Below are 15,619 nucleotides of genomic sequence, written 5' to 3' on the forward strand. Positions count from 1 at the left end.
CTTTTAAGTCTGGGGTTTTCCTTTTAACTACTTTTTCCATTCTCCTGATTAGCACTATTAGCAATAAGAATGGGAAGGAATTCCTTTGTAACAAGTAAGGTTCAGGGTAAGCAAAATCTTTCAAAAAGGGAAATAATGAAGGAAATCTAACGGGCCAGGTATTCCAAAGTTGGTAATCACTATTCTTTGTGCCTGGTCAAAACGATGTGCTAACTGGACAAAAGGAGAAGGTCCCCAGGCACTGGGATTCCTCACATTCTCTTCTGCAAGACTAGGATCCACTCAGATGGATTTTCTGAGCCAACCTGCAGAAGCTGTTTCCTGGCTTATGTTTTATTCTGGTGACGAATTGAAGAGCAGAGATAAGTCAAGTAAACCTCCCAACCCGTAAGATTTAGGAATGATCTAATATTTTTCATTAATATAAAACGCATCAAAATGATAAATGCTTCTGACTTTAAAAATTTGGAAGTCTCAGAATTGCTCATATTATCATCTCTGGGCAAACAACTCTTGAACAAAAGATAGAAGTTACAGGGAAACCAAAGAGAAAGAACTTCCAAGCTCCTGAAAGTTCAGCAAAACTGTGACAGGCTCCTTTTCAGGTAGGAAGGTTCCCACTTGAACTATCTGGACCCATCTTAAATTATCAGGTGGAGGTAGCCAAAGCAGATGGAGAGATGGCCAGAGTGCATCAAGCCCAAGAGTGCATCACGGGTAACCAACACTAGGCTTTTGCAACAAACTGCCAGACTCCATCCATGGAGTCCTTCTGCACAGGCAGAGTGTCCAAATTCTGTTCTGTGTGTTTACTTTCTCAGTGTCATTCTTTGTCATGCGTCACCTCCAGAAGAGAAGAGCACACTTGACCTACCTGGATCACGTTGCCATACTGGATCACGGTCCCCAGCAACTTCCTGTTTTCTGTCTCGTTCTGTTTCTTTTCCAAGTCCGCAGCATGCTGTGTGGGGCAGGGGGAGAAAGACGGTCACAAAGAGGCATCTGTGGGTTCCTCTCCTCTGCAACACTGAACCCACGCCCGCAACACAAGAACCACACAGGCAAACCCCTCCGTGCGCCCCAGGCTGTGGCAAAGGGGCCTCCACCATGCCTCGGACCTGTTGGTCTCTCTGACTTCTTTAAAATGAGCCTTTTCTTGACGGAATACATGAACATTTGCTTAGGGAGAGACTTCTTCAAAGTTTGTGTTTTTTTAAAGAAAAGAGAGTGAGGGTAACAGCACTGGAGCACCCTTTTGTGATTGGCAAAAGTCCTCTTTAAAAGTTTTAGAGTAAAATAAAACTGGATTTGAATGCTGGGTTTGGGGGTAGTTTGTGGTTTTGTGACCTTGAATTAGTTATTTAACATATGTGAGACTGCTTCCTTCTTTTGTAAAATGATAATAAAAATGATACCTACACCTCACATTGCACGTGGACTGCTGGCTAGTCTTGTCGGACATTAATTATAATCTAGGCAACTTATGTAGTAGTTTTTGAGGGGAGATCGTTACCCCAATTTACAAAAAAAAAAAAGATAATAATAAGTCACCAGGGTTGTTTAGTAGAATGTGGACTTGGTATATACAAGTTTCAGAATTTGAGCCTTAGCAAAAAGAGAGAGAGAGAGAGAGAGAGAGAGAGAGAAGGGAGAAAAAGCAAAGAGACACAGAAGGGCTGGGTTGTGACTCAGGGGTAGAGCACTTGCCTAGCAAATGTGAGGCCCTGGGTTTGATTCTCAGCACCACATATAATAAAAATAAAGTCCTATCAACAACTTAAAGAAAGAAACGAGACACAGAGAGTTTAAGCAGTGTGGTCCACGTTCCACAGCCAGAGTTGGGTTTGTTAAACCGTTTTCTCTACTGAGGACAATAGAAATTTTGCTGAAATATTTTTAGAATCACTCATTTATGAAGTGGCTGAGAGAATTCTCAAATTCACAACTGGGTTCATTCCAAATGTGTGCTGTTACAGTGAGGCCGGGAGACAGGACCAGTCCAACGCTGGCAGGCAAGGAAATGTGCTCAGGCTGAATAGAGTGTTCTAGAACACTGCCAGGGCCTGCATCCTGAACAGTTGTTTCTTGTGCATTTTCCTGGGCCACTCTGAGGGCACTGCTGTCATTTTACAGTGATGCTGAAGGAGGAATAGTTAGGCCCAGGCAGTTAACACACTGCTGTCCCCATCCCCGACTCTCAACCCTGAACTGAATGATAGAGAAGTCAAACAACCGGGTGGGGTCAGGACGGATCTGTATGGAAGGAAATGCTGATGACCACAGTGTGCTTCAGGAACCTTCCAAACACTCTCCCCTTCCCTGGGGGCTGTGGAGGTCAGTGGGTCCCTCTCCCAGGAAACCTGTCTTCATTTTGCCCTTCTGGACTTCGTCATGGGTTCCTCTGTGCCACCTGTGTCCTTTTGCCCTGGTAACTTAATCTCACTCGGTGTAGTCATCAGAAAATGGGGACCCACGCTAGGCTTTGAGATAGTGCCTGCCAGGGACATCATAGGCATTAGTAATATTTTATTCATTAAATAAATGGGGCCATGCTAGAGACAGAACCCAGACCTCACATGAACTGGGCAAAGAAACCGTCTACATTGGGCCCCCCCTTCTATCCTCTTCAATGACTTTGCACTATTATCATGATGTACAAAGTTCTAAAACTAAGGATGTTCTGATGATCAAAATTTCAAGTCAGCTGGATCAAGGATCTTCCCGTTCCTTTCAATTTCAGCATCTGCTCCAGCTCCACCTGAGGGGTACGTGTCTTTAGAAAGGCACATCTTTTGAGAAAAGTGGTAGGTCGGGAGGCAATCCAGACCCCCTACAGAACCGTACCCCAGGAAGGAAATGATCTGCCCACGTGCATGGGGGTCACCCCAACTCGACAGAGCCACTGAGTTCAAGACAGGTCCAGAAACAAAACCAGGGCAGACCCACGTGGCATTGCCCGAGGCCACAGTTCTGCCCTCTCTCCTTCCCCTCCATAAACTCTCTCTCCTTCTCCCTATTTTCCTGCCTGGGCTTCAGTCCTTCCAGAGAGCTCCACAATACCCACAGATTCTGAAGTCGTTTTCCAAACCACACACTGGAGTGGATCCATTTGGAATGGGAGTTTGTACTGTACCCAGAGTGATTTGTTCTTTCTGCCGAGTGGTTCTCAGCAAGCACTGACTGAAAACTCAAGAGGGGAAAGAAAGTCAAAGGAAGAAAAATAAAATCAATGGATTCTGTGTAACTAAACCTAACATTTTTCAAGAAGCAAATAAGGATCTTCCTCTGTTCCAAACATCACCCTGGAAGGGCTCTTAACTACTGGGCCACATCCCCAGCCCTTTTTATGTTTTATTTCAAGACAGGGTATCCCTAAGTTGCTCAGAGTCTCACTAAATTGCTGAGGCTGGCCTTGAACTTTCGTTCCTTCTGCTTCATCCTCCTAAATTGCTGGGATTACAGGTGTGTATCAACCATTGCATCAGCTAGAGAATCTGTAAGTAGCATTTCTTGGACTCAAATTATTTAAGGGAAAAAAATTCTTGTGGACATTCCCCTTACTCTTAAGAAATTTCCAAAGATCTCAATTTAAGACAGTCTAATATACAATATTAGGTTCCTACCTATTAGACTAGGTGTAAAAGTAGCAACTCATTGAACATTACTATAACTGAAAAATGTCAAATAAGCATTAGAAAGATGCCTGTGTAATATTAAAGACTAATTAAATACTAGCAGCTCAATGGAGCAAGTGCAGTTGTCTAAAAACACATAGAAAATAAACAGAAAAAAATCAAACAAAATTGGAGAAGGACTTCTCTTCAACAGAGATATTCTCAAATATGGCATCTAAAATTCAATTAAGGCTCTCTGTTAAAATAAAAATTAAGACTCTCTTCATCTCTATGAACAACTTTAGTGGCAACCAGGTCTACATGTCACTACTGAAGAAACGCTGAAGGCATTCAACTTACGTACCATTCTAAGAATTCACTTTTCCTAGCCCTTTGTTTAGGGAGAAAAATCTGTAATTCTCCTTTTGCTAAATACATAAACATCAAATGCATTCACCGGTGAAGGCTGGTTCTTTGGAAGAACACATGCTATGTTATACCCCATAAACGTATTCCACATGCTGACCCACATTGCCAAAGACTGACAACACCCTTCTAAAGGTGAGTCCAGCAATACTGACCAATGCGATCCTTCAGTGGGTCTAATTTTGACCTACCAATTCTACTTCTAGGAGTTTCTCCTGCTTACATAACCTGGCGTGTGCACAACATTTTTTTTTCCCCAAAGTGGCAAAAAATGTCAGGATCCTGAATGTCACTTCCTACCCTGTCACAAGGACTAGTTATTCAAAACTATAATCATGCCACACAATGGAATAATCATGTAGCTATTAAATATAAGGATATAACCAGGTTTGGTAGTGTACACCTGCAATCCCAGCTATTGGGGTAGGAAGATCTCACATTCAAGGCCAGCTTGGGCGACTTAGGAAGACCTTGCCTCAAAACTGAATTAAATTAATAAATAGATGGATAGCTGACGATGTAGTCCAGTCAGCACTTGCCTGGATATGTGAGACCCTGGATTCCATCCCCAGTACTGGGGTGGGAGGGTAGATACAGATTCCTGTTTGTCCATGTCAGAGTGAAAGAAACAAGTTAAAGCAAAGTTAAAAAGTATGTTTCTACTAATTATATAAAAATCTCCCTGTGGGCAAGCAGGGCACATACCAAAATAAAAATCAAGGTTATCACTAAAAAGTTTTGTCTTTTTTAGGGGCAGGGGGCATGCTGGGGATTGAACCGAGGGGGCACTTAATCACTGAGCCACATCCCTAACCCTTTTTAATTTTTAATTTTTTTTTTTTAATTTTGAGGCAGAGTCTCACTAAGTTGCTTAGGACCTCACTAAGTAGCTGAAGCTGGCTTTGAACTTGTAATCCTCCTGCCTCAGCCTCTTGAGTTGCTGGGATTTCAGGTGTGCACCATAGCACCTGACCAAGGAATGAGATTTATAGATCCTATCAATTAAGTTTCTTTCCTTCTCCTACTCATACCTACTTTGCAATTCTTCTCCTGCACTGCTCATGTGTGTAAATTCTAAAAACATCTTGGTTGTGTGTCTGTGGCGAGTAACCTGGATTTTTTTTTTCCTTACCTTTTTGGTCTTTAAAAATCCTGACAACAGGAATCCCCGGGACTCCCTTCCTTTCACACAGGTTGGGGGGGGCTCTTTTTTCATGGGGAAGGAAGAGAACAGTCCATGCTAGGGTTTCTGCCACACTATCCACCACCTGTGTTCCCTGAACAACATCAAGGTCAACCCCATCATAGTCACCTGCTAGTTTATTTTAGAAACACAGAAACCATTACTGAATCACCATAGAAAGGTCACTGGAACACTGAGGAAAGGTTAGTTAAGGTCAGCGAGCTCTGATCGAGTCATGTGATAATGAATTCAGGCTCCTGAAAATAATAAACCACCAAGCTTTAAAAGACAGTGAAGATCTGTCAGTCCTCTGGTTCTCCTTATCAAAGGTACAGCTTAATCTAAGTGATCATTTGTCCTAATCCAAATAACGAAGGTGCCTGTTTCTTGGGGACAGGTGGACGGCTTTAAGGAGCTCCTGCTTCAGGAGGAATTCGGTGATGAAGGGCCGGGGAAGCTCATTTTCCCAAGAGTCTTCTGGGAAATCATGACCCAAAGACTCAACATCCAGTTCTTTCTGCAGAGGGAGCAAATGCCGGGACCAGCCACTAGATGTCATTCTCCTTCAAAGGGCTGTTGGTGTTGCTTTTCCTGGTCAAAAGGAAGTCAAGTGGTCTAGACAACCAATTCCTTAAATGGCATTAATTTAAAATAATCTGACCTCTGACTGGGGTACTGCACAGCAGTGGACAAAAATAAAAATGAAGGCCTAAGGCAAGTGGCTGCCCCCTAACACAGCCCTTTTAATGACTGTACCGAAACGTAATGACTTTCAGACAACAGGAGGGCAGATCCAGGGACCTACACAAAGTCCATCACAGACCAACACGCAGGGCCTGGAAAAGTCACACGGGTAACCCTCAGTCGGGGGAAGATGTGGTCTTCTTTGACTTCAAGATACAAACAGCCAGGAAGATCCTCAACTCTCTCATAAGGAATTCAAAGTTCCTGATCACCTGAAGGACCAGATGGTTGTTTTTTTTTTTTTTTCCTACCTATACTACTTATTTCACAATCCACTGGCAGAAAAGGAACTTCAAAAGGAATTACTGATAAAACACAGCCTGAAGATGATAGGCTGGGGCTCAGTGGTAGAGCATTTGCCTAGCATATGTGAAGCACTGGGTTCAATCCTCAGCACCCCATAAAAATAAATAAATAAAATAAAGGTATTGTGTCCACCTACAACTAAAAAGTATATTAAAAAAAAAAAAAATCACCGGTGGCAAATGAGACTCCACCATCCCATTCGGCCTTGAGCCATTTTGGGATTGGTGTTGAGTGCATATTTTCAGCTTTAATTGAATCAGCTGCCAACATGTTTTCTAAATGGAGGTCTTACACGTAAAAGCATGGATTCTTATCTTCTCTTGAAAAAGCAGAAGACACTGTGTGGCTCTCCCCTGGTTCCCATATAGTCACCGCAGGGAAGAGAGAACTGCCCCCTCCAGACCCGCACACAGGCTCCCTCCGTGGGCAACACTGCCATCCAACCCCCTTTCTCCCCGCTGGTCTCCTGCTTGGCCAAGAGGGACACGAATCTTCACCCCCTGCTGAAAAAGTGTAGGAGAGAAAGAGTTGGAGGTACACGAAGGAGACCTCGTGGAACAGAACGATCTTTAGAGAAGCAAAAGCTCAAGACACGCAGACCTTCTACAGAGATGCCCCCCACACCCAACAGCTCTCTCCTAAGTGACATGCAAGGACCCTTCCCTACCCACATTCCTAGCATAGACTTCAGGGGGACTCTGCACGGGGACAAGGACTGCAAGAGGAGAAGGATGCTACTCCTACAACAGAAGCCAGGCATGCTGTCTGCCATCAGAGGCCAGCCGAGGCTCAGATCTATCCAAGGAATTGCCACTCATGCCGTTTAAGTGCAGGGCTGGCTGGACATTCACTTAAGTTAAAAGGTGTCTGTGACCGTCTTAATCTAGCACCTCACTCCACTTTACACAAAGATAAAATTTTGTGTGGTTTGATTAACACTGTTAATAGATATTACAAAAGGGCAAGTACTATTGGACAAAGGAAAATGTCACTTTGCATTCTTCGTAGTGCTTCTGAGAGCTGCCGGCCCTTTTGGAAAAATCACAACACAGGTAACATGCTTTCTACATAACTAGGACTGGGTACCTACAGCGTGCAGAAATAGACGCAGGGCCAGATTCCCTCATGTCTTCTAGAATTGTTGTCCTGAGCATTAGGTATCCAACTTTTTATGCAATTTATTATTTTCCTTTTATTTGTCCTCTATAACTGATTTTTTACAGTTTAACTTTCTGAATCTGTGATACAGTTCATAATGCTATCTATTTGCTGTGAATAGGGAGCAATGGGCGTGTGGAAATTAAGTCCACGAAATACCATCACTGCTATAAGGATGATGCTGTTCTTGAAGCATGCAGAGCAGTGTCCAGTCTCCTGGGTCGCACCCCCCCGTGTCTTCTTCTCCCCTCTCACTCCCACAGTCACCTCAGGCTCAGGTTCATGAGTCCCTTCCCTGTCCCCCTAGGAAGCCCTCCCTGACCACTGAACCGCACCTCCTCATCCAGCAAAGCCAGACTATGGTACCCTTTCTGTGTGCTTTCCCTCCCTCAGGTGGTCTGCCCTGCAGAATGGCCTCTGTCACACTGTCATTACCTGATTTCCCCGCTTTGGGGCTGGGGTTGGGGCCCGGGACCTGGTGTCTCCTCGGCCGGTGCTCTACCACAGAGCTACACCCGCAGCTCACCCCTTAACCCCTTCTTCTCTAAGGAGCTCCTAGAGGGCTGAGACTGTCACTATTCTGTCACCAGCACCCAGCACAGTGCTCACCCACTCAATAACTGTTTCCAAAGCTCTGAGTACGCGCCAGGCACTGTCCTATCAAGTCACAAACAGGGAAGTGACCGTGCACAAGACAGACAGACGATGCCCCTGACCTTGTAGAGCTGGTGTTCTAATGAGTGACAGATAATTAAAAAATGACTAAAAATAACTACAGCCTATGATCAGCACTGGGGATGGTATCAACAGGGAGGAAAACAGGCAGGACAGATCTTAGACTGGCGGGGGTGACTTGCCAAGATGAGAGGCACAGTGAGTCAGGAAGGATGCAAGGTCCCTGCTCGAGAAAAGCCAGGAGACGCTTTCTCCCAACAGGACACACTGTGGGTGCGAAGGTCAAGCGACTGGTACTATCCTGGGGTGCTCAAAAAAAGAAAAAAAAATGAACTAAATCTCATCTGTCAGCAACTCAACAAGGCCCTAAGCAACTTAGCAAGGCTGTGTCTCAAAACTTAAAAAAGTAAAAGAGCCTGGGGATGGGGCTCAGTGGTTCAGCATCCCTGGGTTCAAATCAATCAAGTCTGGCTGGAGGGCAGTTCAGAAGCTTTGGAGGGTCAAGCAGGGTCTGGGCATGTGGTCTTACAAATCACAAGAAGTGTGCACTTATCTTTGGTGCAACGCATGTCCTCAGGCAGGGACTTCAGCTTACTGAGCCTAGAAACCTAGGCTCTCACCTCTCCTGGATGACCGCCTCGTGAGACAGCAGGTGCTGAATGAAGAGGACAAACCTCCACCCAGCCCCTACCTTAGTGAACGCCGCTGGCTAGGCCACTGTCCCATCAAGTCACAAACAGGGCAGGCGGACCTGGGGGACCTGGCAAGGTAAGGACCTTGGTGCTCACGGCTACTCTAGTGAGGCGCATCACCACTGTTCAGTCACCTATTTGAAGGCCTACTATGCGTTACTATGCTGTAGGCACAAGGAACACACAGCAACAAGCAAAATGCCGCATGCTGGTTACTTCCTGGGCAGGGATGGACAACCAGGGATTGAAGCACATTAGGAAGACCACGGGACGTGGAGAAGAACATGATGGCAGATGACAAGCAGGAGCTGGGTGGCAATTTCAACACTACAATAATGGATGTCCATCTGACCCACCTTCTAAAACATCTAAAACTTCCACACAGATTACCCTCTGAGCGCCGGGTACTAAAGGAATCATGTCAAGAGAAACAGGCTTAGAGAGTTACAGAAACTTGCTGTGGTCACACAGCACATCAGCAGTGGCATAAGCACATTGCTTAGGTGACAAATTGAATAAATATAATGATAAAAGCCAGAGTTTAGTAAGCATCATTCATGTGCCTTTTATGTCACTTTCCCTATAATCCTCAGGTCATCCTCCTGAGGCATACATTACCATCATCCCCAGTTTACAGATAAGGTACAGAGTTGGAAAATAGCTGTGAGACTTGCTCAAGATCGCATTCATGATCTTGTTCTGGTAGCCATTCTGCTGTCCAAAGCTGCCCATGAAAGGGGATGGCTGGGGACAGAGTGGCTCCCAGACTTCTCAAGAGGGCTACAATGAGCCTCTCCTTGGGGTCCTCTCCCTCGCACCCCTTTAACAAAGGAGCATAAGAAAGCCAGCAGCTGGAGAGGAGGGTTGAGCCAGGTGCCAGCCCTCATGCTCGGGCACCACCCAGGGACCGGTCAAGGTCACCACTGCCCACAGCCCGCCATGGCCTGCAGCCATCCCGATACCTACGTGCAGTTTGTTTAGCAGCACCGCGTCGGTTGTGCTGTTGGCCCCTGGCTTGGCGGCTTTCCAGAACTGCTTCTGGGCCGAGTAGCGATTCATAGGACACAGCTTGAAGAGGCAGTCTAGGAGCAAAGTGACAAAGGGCAATGGTTACCATGGAGGCCCAGAGGTGACCCAAGGACCCAGGCTTCCCACCTGCACTGACGTAGGGTATCATCACCTATGCTGCCCTTCAGGAATGCTGAAAAACCCCTCTACATAGCTCTCTTTTAAATTCTCACCACCACAGTGTGAGGTTACAGATTAGGAAACTGAGGTTCACAGAGCGGAAGTCAATCATCCCTTGTCACAGAGCCACTGGCACAGCTGGGCTCCATGTCCAAATCCAGAGTTGTTAATAACCAGCCCCCCCCCCCCCAATCTGCTTCACTTTGTAGTGGAAAAACAGAAGGACAGCCAATCCTCACTGCACAAACCAGTCTCTTTGGTGCCCCTAGATTTTAAAGAATGCAACAGTAACAGCTTCACTTGGCCTAGGCCTCCTGGGGAGAGTGTCAGGTTAAGAGGACCCCTGGGGTGCAGAGCAAAAACACCTCCCTCGAGACAGCGTGTGCCCTTGCTGACCCTCATTATCAATATCCTGATGTGCTTCTGCTCAGGGTGCCTGGGCTCATGTGACTTTGTACAGTGTCTTAGGCAGCACAGCCAACCCCTGCAACACGGACCAGTGGCTTCCAAAGATTTATGTGAAGAAAGCGAAACATCAGGGCTGGGGTGGTGGCTCAGTGGTAAAGTGCTTGCCTAGCATGTGTGAGGCCCTGGGTTCCATCCTCAGCAATGCATACAAATTGATAAAATAAAGGTCCATTGACAACTAAAAAATATATTTTTTAAAAACAGTAAAACATCAAAGATAGGAGGGGTACAAGCCCAAGAAACAAGAAAAAGCAGAACTGAGTCCAGTTTTCTGCAGCCACTCAAAAGGTAAAAATAATGATGATCTAATCAGATCTAAATAGAAGTCACCCAGAAATTAAAAATCACCATTTAAGACCCTGTCTTTAATGACGAACTCTATCCTTCTTAAATCATGTGTGTGAAGTATCAATGGGCATGTGGTCTTGCAAATCACCATGGTGAACCCCACTCTGCCTCACTATTTTTATAATGTGTGCAATAATATGGATATGTAGCTTTAAAAGTACATACACACATTCACACACACATACACAAAGTTGAGGACTATGTTCACCCAAATTTGGGATGGAGATTTAAAACAAAAACAAAAACAAAAAAAACAGTGGGTTGGGGGTTTAGCCCAGTGGTCCATCAATACTCAGCATGCATGAGGCTCTGGCTCAATCCCAGTACAGAATAAAACAAAGCACAACAAAAATACGTCCAGAAATAATTTCCCGAGGAAACTAATATCCAAAATTGACACCTGCCTCCTGAAGAGCTTACATTTTGACATCCTGGGTTTTTAAATGGTTAAGTATTTGTAGAGTAAAATTAATAAATTTCAAGCAAATACTCAGATTTGGAAAAACTGCACCTTGAAAACAGGTCAGAACTACCCACAGGACTTCTCTGCTCATTATGAAAGATTGCCCTTGAGGACCTTTCACAGGTTAATACCTAGCTATTGTTCCAGCCAAGTAAATATCTCAGAATTAGAGAAATCCATTTGCTGTCAAGTTCGTCAACACTAAGACTTTCCTTCTACTCCAGATGGCTCCTCCTTCCAGTCATGATCAATGAACTGTTAACCACGTGCTCCGGGACCAAATTCTCAACAGTGTTCAGGAAAACAGTGAAACAGCACCTAATGTAGCAGCAAAAGGTACTTTCTCTAAGGCTATCGTCTCCTTCATCAACTCAGGATCTCTACCTAGTCAGGGCAGTCATAAAATATAGGAACGCTGATATTCATCTTTATCAGAAATCTGATCCATCTACTCCAAGTAATTTTCAATGCATATGAAAGATACTGGCTAGTTCTTGGGAAAACAAAGGATATGGCAGAAAAAACAGTTTAAAAGACGGGCTGCTCCCTCCGTCTCTTCTGAAAACCACAGGTCATTTACTGTCTCAGTGGCAACTTGACTACAGAGATTTTCTACCAACCCGATGAGTATGAACGTCCATAATAAGCACAAACCATGAGACCACTGGCCAGAATCGAATGTCCCATCTTTGACACAGGGCCCAGGGTGTCATCTGGACTGGACCGGGATAACTTCTTTAATAACTAGATGTCTTTGTTTAAAAGATGTCGCCAGCCCTGTCATTTGACATATACCTTACCTTGTGGACCAAATGGAGCTAACGATGTCAACCTTCATCAATAGTAAGACATGGAGAATACAATGACCTATTTTTCCCCTTCTAACATATTCTCAGACTCATAACTAACTGCTCTGCATTCCAACAATGAAAAAAAAAAATTGACTTAAGTGGATTTGGGGAAGAGGCAGGCTGGATCTACAAGGGTGAGGGGAACATGGTCCAGGAAGCACTACTTTCCAACTTTGCATGTCACTCCCAAGCTGGGCCCCTTGCTTAACAACGGGTGACAATACAAGTGCAGAACTTCAGGTAACTCCTGGGTCCCTTAAGGTGAGCGAGTAGATTGAAAGCACTGTCAATCCAAACAAAGCCTCTCTATAGCTTCTGCACGAACTATTTTCCTTGAACAGAACAGAGACCTGCATTGGCTAAAGTGTATTTACAACCAACTGTCTATGTAAATATAAGAGATGCTAACATACTAGTAACAGAACCAAATTAGCCTTGCTGATTTTGCCCTGTCTTCCTGGTTGCTTAGCAACAGATTCAAAGTGAAAATTAAATTAAGCAATTCAAATGTAATGTTAAAGTAACCTTCCGAAATCCTGCAATTCAGCTGCTCCATGTTGCCCTTTGCTATTTGGATGGTACAGCGGGGCAAAATTAAAAGTTTGGCTGGGTCCTAATAGTGCAGTAGATATAGAAATGCACAAAAAGAGGAAATCCAGAAGTCTACATATAATATCTTTGTGGAAGAAGGTGAACGGGTACATGTATGTGTGTGAGCGTGCACACTGTGATTTGGTCTCATCCCTAAAAAATGCCACAAAGGAAATCTTATGTGACAGGTGTTATTTTGGGGCCTTTGAGGAATAAACTAAACTTAGCTTTCAAGAAACTACTTTGGAATGTTCTGAAGCTTTAGCGTATGCCGCATTCAGTGAGCAGATAGAATTCAGCTGAATAGAGGGGCCGGGCTGCATGTTCAAGGGGACACAGGCAATCAGACATGGTGAAAGTTGCATTCTAGAACTCTCCTAGCTGAGAAAGGAGTTAACTATCAAATAGGGACTGGTGTGTACAGTGAGGAGCAGATGAGAGCAAGAGGAGCCACAGTGTGCCTCGAGCCCCCTGGGATGGAACAGAAGGGAGGCAAGGTCACAGAATGTCAGCAGCCCTTGAGAGGCATCCAGGTCTGAATCTCTCAGAGATTGAAGGCTGCCCACGGTGAACCCTGCATCTCCACACCATCCTCTCTATCTCTACCACTCTGCACTCCTGAGCCCAGGTTCCTGGGGCCAGGGTCTCAGGGGTTAGGCAGACAGCAGGAACCCAACCAAGGTGCTGAACTCATGATCCCTGGGGCCCCTGAAGCAATGGCAGACAGGTCCTCTGGAGCCAGTTCTGGCTCTCAGCTTCCAGGATTCTCTTCATAGATTTGATTTCTGATTATCGAAGTGCCTCGTGTGTGCAAGCTCAGTCCTGGATGCTCAAGGTAGAACACTGAACCTGTCGCACAAACTTCTTAACACAATCCTAGTGACACACACACACGAGTCCAATAGACGAGCTGAATTGGGGCAGGTTCAAAGTTCTGCAGAAGCAAGAACCATCTCTGGACACAGTATGCCTGGGGTGGAGGCAGCCCACAGCAGGGGTACTAGGGGAGGCATCTGGGACTGAATGCAGAGCTGAAGAACGGCAAGGAGAAGTCAGCCTAGAGAAAAACCTGGGGGCAAAGCCTTCCAGGTAGAGAGAACAGCAAATGCAAAGGCCCTGGGCTGGGGGGAATAAAACCTGACAGTGGCAAAAGAATAGAAAATTGGGGCTGGAGGATAATGAGGGAAAGCTGTGGCTGCAGAAGCAGGTGGATAAAGCCTCACGCAGGGTGTGCAGGCCTGGGAAGCCATCTGAGTCATTCAAAGCAGAGGGATGCCACTCAAGGATTCTAAGCAAAGGACGGACTTGCTCTGGCTCATGTTTCCAAGGAAGCTTTCTCATCGCTGATGGCGCCCAGCAAGGAAGGGAAGGCTGGGGAGGAGCAGGGTCGGGGAGAGCAACAGAAGCCAATCGTTTCATTTTGGCTCTGCTCAGTTGGCGCTGCTCATAAAGCATTCATGCTGACTGAGGACCAGGCCAACCATCCAGAGACAGGCCGAAAACACAGAACAGCCGGGTATCAAAAGGTGCCAGGGGGCCAGGCACGGTGGTGCACACCCGTGATCCCAGCGACTCAGGAGACTAAGGCAGGGGCATCGCAAGTTCAAAGCCAGCCTCAGCAATTAGCAAGGCCCTATCTCAAAATATAAAATAAAAAGGATGGAGGGTTTGGCTCAGCAGTTAAGGACCCTTGGTACCCCCCAGTTAAGTACTCTGGCTGGGTACTCTCCGCCCCCCAAAAGATCAGGAGGCTGAGGCAGGGGGATCACAAGTTTGACAGTAGAAATTAAAGAAAAATATAAGAAAATTTCCTGGAACCAGAGGAGATGACTCTCCTAGGTAGGAAAAAACAAAACAAAAACCTCACTAACTCCCCAGAACTGAATGAAGTTAATTCTCCACTTGGAATTCTAAGATGTGTTCAACGGGTGACCTCATGTGGGAGAAGAATCAAGTCGAGTCTACAGTCAGGAAGCAGCTAAAGGCCGCCCTCCACCAAACACAGAGAAGACATTTCTTCAGTCCTTTGGTCATCAAAGAGGTGGCCCTGGCCTAGTCCTGCTCTGCGGCAGAGACAGGAGGCTAAATTCTGGTCACCAATGTCACAATTGAGGGAAGTCTCACGATGATGCTGGGCAGGGCCTCTCGATGTCACAACCTGGAGCACAGGTAAAAATGTCTTCAGGGACAGAGGACCACGGTAAGGGGGGGGCAGGTCATGGGATCTAGTGCCACATGGAAAATATACTAAGGCTTTTAGAGAGAAGACTCAGCAAATGCTGCAAACACGCTATGCAAAGAAAGAAAAATAAGATTATTATTCACTCCAGGGGAGAGTTGCATATTAAAATCCCGTGCTCAATGGTGAACCATATTTACATAGTCATAAAAATATGAAGACTGAGTATTAGTTTAGTGCGAGAAAAAAAAAAGGGGGAGGGTGAAGAGGAGACAGAGTCCCAGAGCCAAGCTCATCTATTATAATAGTAAACCGCCAAATGATATTTAAAATAGATTAATCTACAGACATCCAGGGACACTCCCCATCTAGAACTACAGTGGTAAATGCTAGAAGGAATGTTAAAATATTCAAAGTGGTGATCCTTGGAAGTGGGAAGGGGTGAGGGGTGGGGCATAGGCCTGTTACTTTTATTCTGTATTTTGCCGAGTTTTGACCTTTTGGGGGTGACTCTCATGTTACATAAAATCAACCATTTAACACATTTGCAATGTTGTGTGACCATCACCTCTGTCAACTTCCAAAATACTTTCATCACCCCAATAGCAAACCTGGTACCTAGTAAATGTACACCCATTCTCCAGACTTTTTAAAGGATGTGCATGTCTCATTGACAATATTTAAATTTTTAAACTGCCTTCTGGTACTCGCCTGTTCTTCAGTTTTTACTGAG

The 15,619-nt window shown here is 45.3% G+C and overlaps 1 protein-coding gene across 17 annotated transcripts in view; it reads right to left on the reverse strand.

The window, feature by feature from the left end:
* The window catches only part of Itpr1 (inositol 1,4,5-trisphosphate receptor type 1), a 307,630-nt gene that overhangs the window by 182,587 nt on the left and 109,424 nt on the right, over positions 1–15,619 (reverse strand). For all 17 annotated transcript variants that reach the window (XM_076841084.1, XM_076841099.1, XM_076841098.1 and 14 more), the window contains 2 exons: positions 9,765–9,880; positions 875–961 (listed from right to left, as the gene is read on the reverse strand). In XM_076841084.1, the coding sequence (XP_076697199.1) occupies positions 875–961; positions 9,765–9,880 (203 nt within the window). The remainder of the gene's footprint in view (positions 1–874; positions 962–9,764; positions 9,881–15,619) is intronic.

Source organism: Callospermophilus lateralis, chromosome 20 (assembly GCF_048772815.1).
Source record: "Callospermophilus lateralis isolate mCalLat2 chromosome 20, mCalLat2.hap1, whole genome shotgun sequence".
In the NCBI taxonomy this organism is placed as follows: Eukaryota; Metazoa; Chordata; class Mammalia; order Rodentia; family Sciuridae; genus Callospermophilus; species Callospermophilus lateralis.